Source organism: Prionailurus bengalensis, chromosome D1 (assembly GCF_016509475.1).
Source record: "Prionailurus bengalensis isolate Pbe53 chromosome D1, Fcat_Pben_1.1_paternal_pri, whole genome shotgun sequence".
Classification (NCBI taxonomy): domain Eukaryota; kingdom Metazoa; phylum Chordata; class Mammalia; order Carnivora; family Felidae; genus Prionailurus; species Prionailurus bengalensis.
The window spans coordinates 63452667-63463031 of NC_057346.1; the positions used below are offsets into that span (position 1 = coordinate 63452667).

Sequence of the window (10365 nt, forward strand, 5' to 3'; positions counted from 1 at the left end):
CTGGATCCATCCTGATCTAAGAGGCCCAGGTTCATCTCCTTCTCTCCCTCCCAGCCACTGAAGCTGGTGAAGGAACCTTAGGCAGTCTCCTGGTCCAGTAGGACTGACTGGTGCATATCAAGAACCACTCTATGACCTGGCCTCCCAGTGCAAAGCCCTGTATGGCAGTTGGAGCTTGTCAGTCTGCTGTTCTAGCCACCAAATTCCCACAAAACAAGGGGCCCCCAGGTCAGGAGGGGTTGGCCTTAAACCAGAAAAGGCCATGGTCTGGAGTCTGGATCTAATTCCAGGATTTGTCCCTCAGCCCTCCCCTCCCTTGCTTCCCACAGCCTCATTTGAACTTGAGAGCCTCCAAAGAGATGTCATTAGCTTCTTAATTCAAAGGAAGAAGTGAGATTGTTCCACAACCAGGGCCCCTTGAGTCCAGCAAAGAAGCACTCTGGCTTTATTGTAAAGAAAATAGGCAGAAGGGGCTATGCCAGACTCATGTCAAGAGCCCTCCTCTCAATGACTGCAGCCCAGGAGGCTGTCCACTCTCAGGGGCTGGGGTAGGGTCTTGGCTGTGTTCAGTTTCTCCACATCACTGTAGCAGTACAAATTGGGGCCATGGATGAGGTACAAGCCAGGGCCGTTGGCAGAACATGAGTTGGGGCCAAGGGACTTTTCCACACACAGGGCCCCATCAACCTTCTCATGGGGCCAAGGAAGCTCCGTCCATGCGGCTTGGGCTCCTAACTCCAGGTCCAGCCACCACAGCTTCCGTCCTGGGAAGAAGGCATCAGACATAACATGGCTTACACATCATGTGGATCCTGATCTTGCCCTTCTTATGCCCTGATGGGGATCTATGCCATGGAGATATAGCAGAATAAGTCACCCTTTAGTATCCAGATGCCCCTCACCTGCCATAATGTGGAGCCGAGAAGACCCAGGACAAGTAAAGGCTGCATCTACAGCCTCAAGGTTGATCCCATGAGGGCTCCCAAATTCCTTTTCCAGCCTCTTTGGATAACCATCTACTAGAGTATAGCCTCCTTTAGTCAAGAAGATGTATATCTGAGTGCCCTGGAGGAAAAAGGACATTAATCAGCATAGAGCTGGATATTCTCCCAGTCACCATTTAAAGCTTCTCTCCCAACACATACCTGGATCAGGTAAAGTTTATCATCCCAGGAAAAGGCAGCATCCACTGTTGAAGGTCCCTGGGGCCACTGATGGACAATGGGCCAGCTGTGCCACCCATCCCGGCTGGTGTCCAGACGCCAGTAGTGGGACCCTGTGGGGTATCAGAGGTATCTTTAGTGCTGGTAGTAAAATGCCAGGCAGTGAACAGGCAAGTAACAGGTACAGGAATAGGTCCTGAGAAGGAGGAGAGAACATCCAGAGGCCAAGAGTGAAGAGGCCAGGTGAGAGGAGCTAGAGCAGGACTTCAGCAAAGTTGGGCATGGTGACCTGATTGGAGCTGGAGTCACTGGGGGCCTGACAGAAGGACAAGCATGGAGAACAGTGGCCAAAGTCCCAAGAAGGTTGGTGGATGCTCCCTACACATCTCAGACATCCATGTACAAAAGTACTACAGATGAGACACAGTGACCAGAAGTTGAAAGGGAAGCACCACAGCACACTCCCACTGAGTGTTCTCATTCTGGTGGTGTTCTCTAATCCCTTGAGGTGACAGGAGAATGAGGGAGTAGCCAGACCAGCATCCTCATTTTCTTCTCCCCATTTCATAACAACTTATTAAAGGAATTGTCTAAGTTCCCATTTATCTTTCCTTCCTTACCCCACTTCACTTACACTTATGTCCTCCTCTATTGAAACTGTACTTTTCAAGGTCGTCAGTGTCCTCCAACTTGCCAAATCTAATCGTCGATTCTGTCTCCATCCTGCTCCGCCTCTCAGCAGCATTTGACTGCTCACGACTCCCTTCTTGAAAGATCTTTTTTTGGATCTTGGCTCCTGTGATACCAGCCTCTTCCAGTGTTCTTCTAAATTTTTTTTGACTATTCTTCTCTTTAGCCTGGTATCTTATATTGGAATCCTCTAGTTTGGGCCTTGTCACTACCTACACTCACTGCCTTGGTGATTTCACCCAGTCCAGGGCTTTAAATACCATCTTTATGCTGATGACTTTTGATCTGTCTTCTTCAGCTTTCATGGACCTCTCCTTTGAGCATGAGGCTTAAACTAAACTGCCTACCCAACATGTCCATGTGGGTCCATTAGGCACCAAAAGCCTACCCTATGCAAACTGATTTCTGCCCCCTGCCAAATACATACACATATGTGTGTGTGCATGCACACACACACACACACACATGCACATACACACACACACGCACACACACCCCTACTCTTTCCCTAGTCTTTCCCAATTTTAGGAAAAGGAACTACCGGTCACCTAGTTGCCCAGGCCCCAAAAGCTAAGTCATTTCTTGAAACCTCTCTTTTCCCTTCCCCACTCCAACCAATATTCAATCCATTGGTTAATGCTGTCAGCTCGAGGGGTGCCTAGGTGGTTCAGTCAGTTAAGTATCTGACTCTTGATTTTGGCTCACATCATGATCTCACAGTTTGTGACTTTGAGCCCCTCACTGGGCTCTGTGTTGACAGCACAGGGCCTGCATGGGATCCTTTCTCTTCCTCTCTCTCTGCCCCTCCCTTTCTCTCATGAGCGCTCTCTGTCTCTCAAAAATAAATAAACTTTTTTTAAAAATGCTGTTGGCTCAACCTCCAAAATATATTATGATGACTCCTCACCACTTCTGCTATTATCCTAGTCCAAGCTGTTGTTGTGTCTAATCCGGACAACTGCAAGAAGTACTAGCTGGATTCCCTGCTTATACAATTATATCTTTAATGACTTGGGTACTCCAGGATGATCTTCAAAAAATAAGTGAGAACATATCACAGTCATGCTCAAGGCCCCCTCCTGGCTTTCTTTCACAGTTGAAAATCCTTACCAGGCCTATTTAATCTGGCCCCTGCTTCCCTCTTTTCAAACCACTCACCTCCTCCTTCACTGTTCCTTAGCCTCACTGGCCTCTTTTCCTGATTCATCAATGTATCTGCTGTCTACCTTCCCTAAAATGTTTTTCCTCCAGTGCTTTATGTACCTAATGCCTTTGTATCACTGACATCTCAGCTCAAAAGCATTTCTTCAAAGAAGGGGACCCTCATTTTCCTCACCTCTATCTCATTATCCTGTCCTAATTTCTTTGCAGCTTTTTTTGACACCTAACATTTTCAATTTCATATTTAAAAACATCAACAATTTTTAAATCCATACCAAATGGTATTTGAGAATAAGAACCAGTCTGATGTTCCCAGAACACTTCACAACTACCTAAATTATTCTTTTCTTTTTCTTTCTTATTGACCTGTCTTCCTTAGTCAAGCTCTATGAAGGCATGTGTCTCATCTGCTATGTTGGCTACTGTATCCCAGTGTCTAGAACAATGCCCAGTGCCTCTCAGGTGCTCAATCATTATTTGTTGAATAAATAGCTGATGTTCTCACTCTACCCACTCTACCACAAGTTCTCTTTATAGTTGTTTACTGGGTATGTCATGGAGACTCCGTATCCACCTTCACCTCCTTATGAAACTACCCTGCTCGTGGCCCCTATTTTGAGAATGGGCTGTGGTGCTCTTTGTACAGAGGAAATAAGTGATGAGCCCCTTTTCCATCACTAGCCAATGCACACACTGACCAGCAATCACTTCAATGTGGTCTGGAATAAAAATATGGGCTGGGTCAGATTTGCTCTCTGGCGACCCAAGTAGGAAAAAGAGTAAGTGAGGCAGTTTCCAGTTGGATCTGAGGCTAAAAGATCATGAATAGAGAGAAGGAAGAGGGCATGATGGTCCTCGTGCAAGCCAACATTGTGAAAAGGCGGGAAGAATAGGTAAGAAGCTATGACGCAGAGAAAGAAAGATATATCGGAGAGAAGAGAGGACCAGCCCTATGCTAAGTAGCTGAGTCACATGAGTGTTTTCACCAAGATATTGAATTCTCACTTCAGCTGGGGATTTTTAACATAATGGTATTCTCTCCATAGCTGGTACTCTGTCATCAACTAGGGAACATATCTAATACTTTTGATTTGGGAGTACAGCTAAATTCTATTCAGGGCCACATGGCCTGGAGGTTCTATAATCTCTCCATGGCTGGGTATTCTCTCTACATCCCCATGTGGTCCCTATGGCCCTGATTTCTCAATGATCTCTACCTCCTTTCCTTTATCTCTGTCTCACTTTTTCTGTGTGTTCTCCTGGTGATCCTATGCTTTCACCATAGCTTCATGGTCTGATAGTTATGTGTTCTTACCATGGGCATGTATTTACAGTATAAGTGTCTATTTTCACTACAGGTGTGTGTTTCATCATGGATAAATGTTCTCATTATAGCATGCGTTTCTGTTGTGGAGATATACTCTCCTCATGACTGTGTCTTTTTCAGTATAGCTTTCTAGTCATGTCTGATCAGATTTGTCCAGGGTTTAAGAGCAAAACAGGATTTTCACCATTCTGTGTTCTCACCACTATTTTACATTTGTACCTGATCATACATTTATCTTGGGCTGAATGTAACATGGTTGCTTTACTCCTTCTCTTGGAGCTATCCTCAAGTGTGGATCAAGACTCATCACTTTGTGCCTCACTAAACCCAGAATATCCCTAGGTATCATTACATGGCCTTTACCAATTAATGCCACAGGTCTGGAGAGAGGTGTCTCCCCAGTCACTAAAAGAAGAAACCTCCTCAGGCTAGTGAAGGTCTAAGGGACCCAAAACATGTTGCAGGTTCTCAGCAACAGGAACACCTCATCCCCAGGTAATGCTGTGCCCAGAGGCCTGAACTAAGAACAAGAACTTGGAAAAAGATGGAACTCCTAAGGATATACTTAGGGGGAGCTAGAGGACCTGGCAAGATGTGCAAAAGCAAAGGGAATATAATATAAGGAGTTATATGGACCCACAGAGGGCACAGACCTGAGAGTAGAGGGTACTGGGAAGCAGACAGGTATATGAAGTTAGAGGCCTGGGCAATGAGAGACAAGGTTGAACAATATGCATCAGAAGAGATGAGGGATAAAAAAATTGCATGCTGAGTATGCTAAGGATGGGGTCCAAGGGGACAAATAAGGGATGCAGTGATGAAAGTGGAGGAAGTACATCAGAGATGGGAGATACATGCGAAAGAGATGGGAGGAATGGAGGGCAGAGATGGGGGAATTAGGGGTATCTCTCACCACTAAAGGCATACGTGGCACCATGGTTGTCAGTCAGCAGTGCAGATAAGACTAGATCTGGGCCACAGCGCACATCCCTATGGCCAGGGTGGGTACCATTCCCATGGCCTGTCCCATTCCTGTGTCCATGGCCTGGGAAGAGAAATAGGTGAGGGGGAACACAGAGGGAGGTCAGAGGTCAGAATGCAGTCTGAGGTGGAAGAGATGGCAAGGAATGTAGGCTTCTCCCACAGGAGGACAACTGGGAAGATCCAGCATGGAGATGGGGCTAGGGCAAGAGCCAAAGTACTATACCAGAGAGTTTAGGCAGGAGCTGGGGTATGAAAACTCAGGGGAGGTAGATGAATTCCAGTAGGTTTCAGGGACTAGGGCTTTCTCACCTCTGCCAGGGCAGGGTATGAAGTAGTCTCGAACATCCAGAGGGTACTTTGGAAGCACCTCTCCCGTGACGGGGTTGAAGCGCAGGAATTGGTTACCCCGGAAGCAGTAGTAGCGGCTGAGCCATCGCAGGGCAGAGGAGCAGTTCCCAACAGCCGGCCAGGAACGCTCCTTTGTCGCTCCCGTAGTCAAGTCCCAGAACCATGTGTGGTTACCTTTGTCCAATCAATCAACAAGCATTCAGTGGGCCAGGCTACACCCTCCCTTACACTTGCACTGGGCCCAAGCTGGGCCAGATATGATCCTGGCTATGTGAAGCTCACAGCCCGCAGGGAAACAGTTGAGAATGATCATACAATAAAATTCAACAGGAAAATGCACATGATTGGCTCAGCAAGTACGGTGAGGAGAGACAGGGAAAACTTTCCAGAGAAGGTGATATTTAAATTAATACCTGAAGCAGGAGTTACAAGGCACAGAATAGGAGGAAAAGGAACTCCAGAGAAAGGAAAGTCTGAAGCATGAAGCAAATTGAGTGTATAGGGAACAGCATAGTGTCTCTGGAGTTTCATATTCAAGGTAAGGGCATGATGAGTGTCGAGGCTGGAGGGTCAGTAGGAACTTGCTCATGGAGAACCTTATATGTAAGACTAAGGAATACAGATTTATCCTAAGGGTCATGGGGAACAGTGAAGAACTTTTAGCAAAATTGCACCATTGCCTCACCCAGGATGACTTCCTCTCCTTTCCCTATTTGACCTCTAGATCATAACTGGCATCTCTATTTCTTCCCTTCCTTGGGAAGCCATATGGTGGCTCTACCATCCCTGTGTTACCTCAATCACCACCAACCATTACTCCAGTCTCTCTTATTCCTGCCTCGACTGACCTTGGAAGAAGAGGACACCCTCATCTTGGCATTCCCCACGGTGACATTCCACAGCTGCATCCACTGGGGATGGAATTCCAGGAAACTCTTCTTGGAGCAACTTAGGATATCCTTTCTCTTTCTTCTCCGGAGGGTACACCCAGACTTTGTCCCCCTGCATATAAATCACTCTATTTTTAGCTGTGCACCTCCACATGCTGCCATTCTGCATTTACACACAACATCTTTGGTATATTGCATCTATACAATGTCCTCCTGTAGGCCTACACACTTTTGATCCACCTGTGGATAACAATGTGCTGACCCCTTGCACAAATACTAGTTTGTGCAAATCCCACCACTGTTGCTATAACACATGCACACATCTGGCTGTGTACAACCAGAGACTCCCATGGCACACTTATCTGTAACACCATTAGTCTTGGCAAACACATCCACACATAGTCATCCTGCAGTCATCCATCCATTCATACATTCATTTGTTTATCTATGTATTCATCCATTCACTCAAGAAACAGTTGCTAAATGACTACCATATGCCAGATATTGTGAAAGGCACTGAGGATAAAAGGATAACAAGATTGTCTCTGCTTTCAAAGAGTTCACTGTAGAAAAGCAGAATGGATCCTACAATCCTAGCCATGCAGCCACCAAAGTGGAAACATGTGAAGTGCATTGGGAATATAGGCAGAGTGTTTAAGCTTACTTAGAGAATTCCTGGAAGCCTTCACAGAGGAGGAAGCATTTAGGCCTGAGTAGGAATTTTTCAGGTGGACAAGTGTGGAAAGGGTGTTACCAGCAGAGGGAGCAGAGGGAGCAGAGGGAGCAGCCGGCACAAAGCCTGCACAAACAACTACATGTGGTCTCATGTAGCTGGCACACAGTGAATGTGGTGGGGGAGGAGAAAAGCTTGGAAAGATAACCAAAGGCCAGAACTTGAGCCCCATGTGTACCTGACTTGTAGGAATTGGCACAGTGTGGTACCACTTAGTGAAACAGGGGACACAGCAGGAAGGGTAGGTTTGTGAGAAAGATACTAAGTTCAGTTTGGGAGATATTGAATTTGAGGTGCTACAGAACATCTAAGTTGAAGATGTCTGCAGGAAATAGGAACGAGATGTCTGGAGCTCTGGGAGATATCCAGATCTGGTGTCCACAACACAGAGAGTCCTCAGAGCTGTAGCAATGGTTGAGATCACCCAGGGAGGGTATATCTGGGACAGATCTCCAAGGAACATACAGGGACTGGCTGAGGATAAGGAGCTTCAAAAGAGCAAGAAAGAGGCAGGAGGGGAAATCAAGCTGGCAGCGAGGGCTGCCCCAAGCACACAGCACCTTATGCAAATTAGGAGAAGGCGACCCTTCCTCTGAGCAGACATAGCCTGGGCCAGGGCATGGGACTTGGTGAGCACAGAAGACTTGATTTCATCTTCCACTCACACCCTAGTCAGATGCCATTGTTGTGAACAGCCTGGCCACCATACAAAGAGTACTTGATTCAGAGTCATGGAAATCAAGGGAAGAAATTACCAGGAAGGAAAGGATGGAAAAAAGCCTCAGGAGTAGCAGAGAAGTCTGTATAAAGATTGGGCCTGAAGAATAGCCCCTGGATGCTGTGCCTGCCAGGCCCACATGCACATACACTCCCTTGGCTTGAGCTTCTTCAGGAAAATAAGGCACAGGGGGAGGAAATCTGGAACCTACAGGTGAGGAGTCCATGCTAGGGCCACCTATGGGAGGCTCTATAATGTCCATTCCAGCCCTTCCCGGCCCAGCCCTGACCTTGGCCCAGAAGTACCTTGATCAGGAAGACACTGTTGTGACCACGGCGGAATGCAGCATCCACAGGGCTGGTGAAATTCTTCCACCTCTCTGAGATTAACTCCCGGACCCATTTGTGACTCTTCCACACGAACTCCCCTGAAAAACACACACTCTGAGGGACCCAGAACAAACATTTGGCCTACTGAGATAGTTACAGAGAAGCTGTGTGTGATACCCTCAGATAATTTCTGAGATCTTCCACAGACAGATACACCCTCAGTGAATGGGACCAAGTCTGAAGTCCCAAATGCCCCAAACCCAGCCCCTCCTACCTTTAAAAAAGAGCATGGCCCCATGTTCATCCAGGGTGGTAGCATCAAAGCTCCAGCCATCCGAACAGGGTTCTGGGATGGAGGTGGGGAGATACAAGTAAAAGACCAGTCAGGTAATACAATGCAGAGACACAGACAGACAGACAGATTCAGGGAGTTGGGGCCTCACCTGTCACATCTGGATTCACTCTGGCCCCACTCCCACCTTCAGCTCCGTTCCCAGGGGTACCATCCCTAGAGACAAGACAGATAGTTGTCTGGATCCACTGGGCCAAATCCCTCTCCTTTAGCTCCTGTCTTCAAACTTGCAGGGCCCTAAAAACTGGCCCTATCCCACTTTAGCCCAGTCCCCAGTCCTTCCCCAACCCCAGCTTTACTCACGGAGGAAGAGGGTGGGCAAAGGTCAGAGACCAGCACAGGCCCAACAACCCCAGTGCAACTGGTACTCCCAGTGCACGAGCCATGCTGAGATGCCACAGGATAGCTCTGGGCACCTGGATGAGCCCCCTATATAGAGATGGCAGCAGCACCACCCCCACCACGAGCCTGCTGAAACTCCAAGTCCTGTCTGTCAGAACTATGCCAATATTGGCTGATTACATCAGCGCAAATAAGGTCAGGGTCTGGACAGAAATCTGAGTCCAAGACTAACTCTTCCCGGCAAGAGGCCCCATCCCCCTTCAACGACTTTTGAGCAGTAACTAGCCCCTGCCATTGATGCCCAGTTGTGACTCTCATCACCTTGGTGATGGGTCCAGGTGCCCATAAGGTCAAGGAAGGGCATAGATGGATTGAGAAGCACCTTTCTGTGGTTGGATTTACCTCTATAATGGGGGAGGAGAGAAGAGGAAATTACCACTTTTGTGTACTAAGTGTCAAGCCCTGCTCTAAGATAGCTAAAGACACTGATACTTACACATATTTAGCAACCAGACATTCATACAAACATACTTAGACATACTCAGAGAACAGCTTTTTTCCAAGCTTTATCAAGGGTCTTTCTGGGGGCATTCCCAAATCTCTTCAGCTTTGCCCTTAATGGGTCAATAATATTTCGCTGTCGCCAAATGTCCAAGTCCTGCCCCCAGCCCCACCCCTACTGGTAAAGAGCTTTGAAGAATCACCTGGGAGGGAAGGGCTAAATGGGGCAGAAAGAGGTGTCTCTCTCCCAGATTGCATTTCTAGTAATTAGTCTTTCTTGGTAGTTTCCACCTTAAGGGAAAAGTACTTTATTTACCCATCACAGAATAAATAGAACTGTAACTGGGGTTTCACAATATTTACTGCTGAGTCTTGCTTAAATGCTATCTTCTGAATGAAGTCTTTCTCGACCACCTTATCTAGCCATTTCAGACACTTGCATATTTCCTTTATGTCACTTATTAAATCTTGAAATTATTTCATCTATTTATTTGTTGCTTTGCTTGTTTGTTTTGCCCATCCTGTTTACCATTACATTCTATCCACCTAAAATAGTACCTGGTGCATAATGGATGCCCAATAACTATTTGTTGAATGGGGGAAAAGACCGGATTTTAAGTACTGACTACTGTTGCTATTATTGCAGTCAAATTTCTGACAATTTGTTTTCCTTCTGGGGAAAGGGGTATATCAGGAATTGGGGGTGTGTTAATGATGGGAAACATATTGTAATCAAGGAGTCATATGTCCCCTTGTCACTGCCCTTCATCTGATGGTCTTGTTTCTCTCTCCAGTGTCCCATCCCCATATCCTTCTCTCTCTCCAGC

At 46.9% G+C, this 10365-nt stretch overlaps 1 protein-coding gene across 1 annotated transcript; it reads right to left on the minus strand.

Annotated features, from left to right (window-relative positions):
- Positions 1–422: 422 nt before the first annotated feature.
- On the minus strand, positions 423–9134 carry HPX (hemopexin). The gene is made up of 10 exons (XM_043580513.1): positions 8999–9134; positions 8787–8851; positions 8618–8689; positions 8320–8441; positions 6522–6675; positions 5635–5847; positions 5255–5386; positions 1146–1276; positions 903–1065; positions 423–764 (listed from the first exon to the last, which is right to left on the minus strand). The coding sequence occupies exons 1-10, from the start codon at positions 9079–9081 to the stop codon at positions 505–507; spliced, it is 1395 nt and encodes a 464-aa protein (XP_043436448.1). The 5' UTR covers positions 9082–9134; the 3' UTR covers positions 423–504.
- Between the last annotated feature and the right edge of the window lie 1231 nt (positions 9135–10365).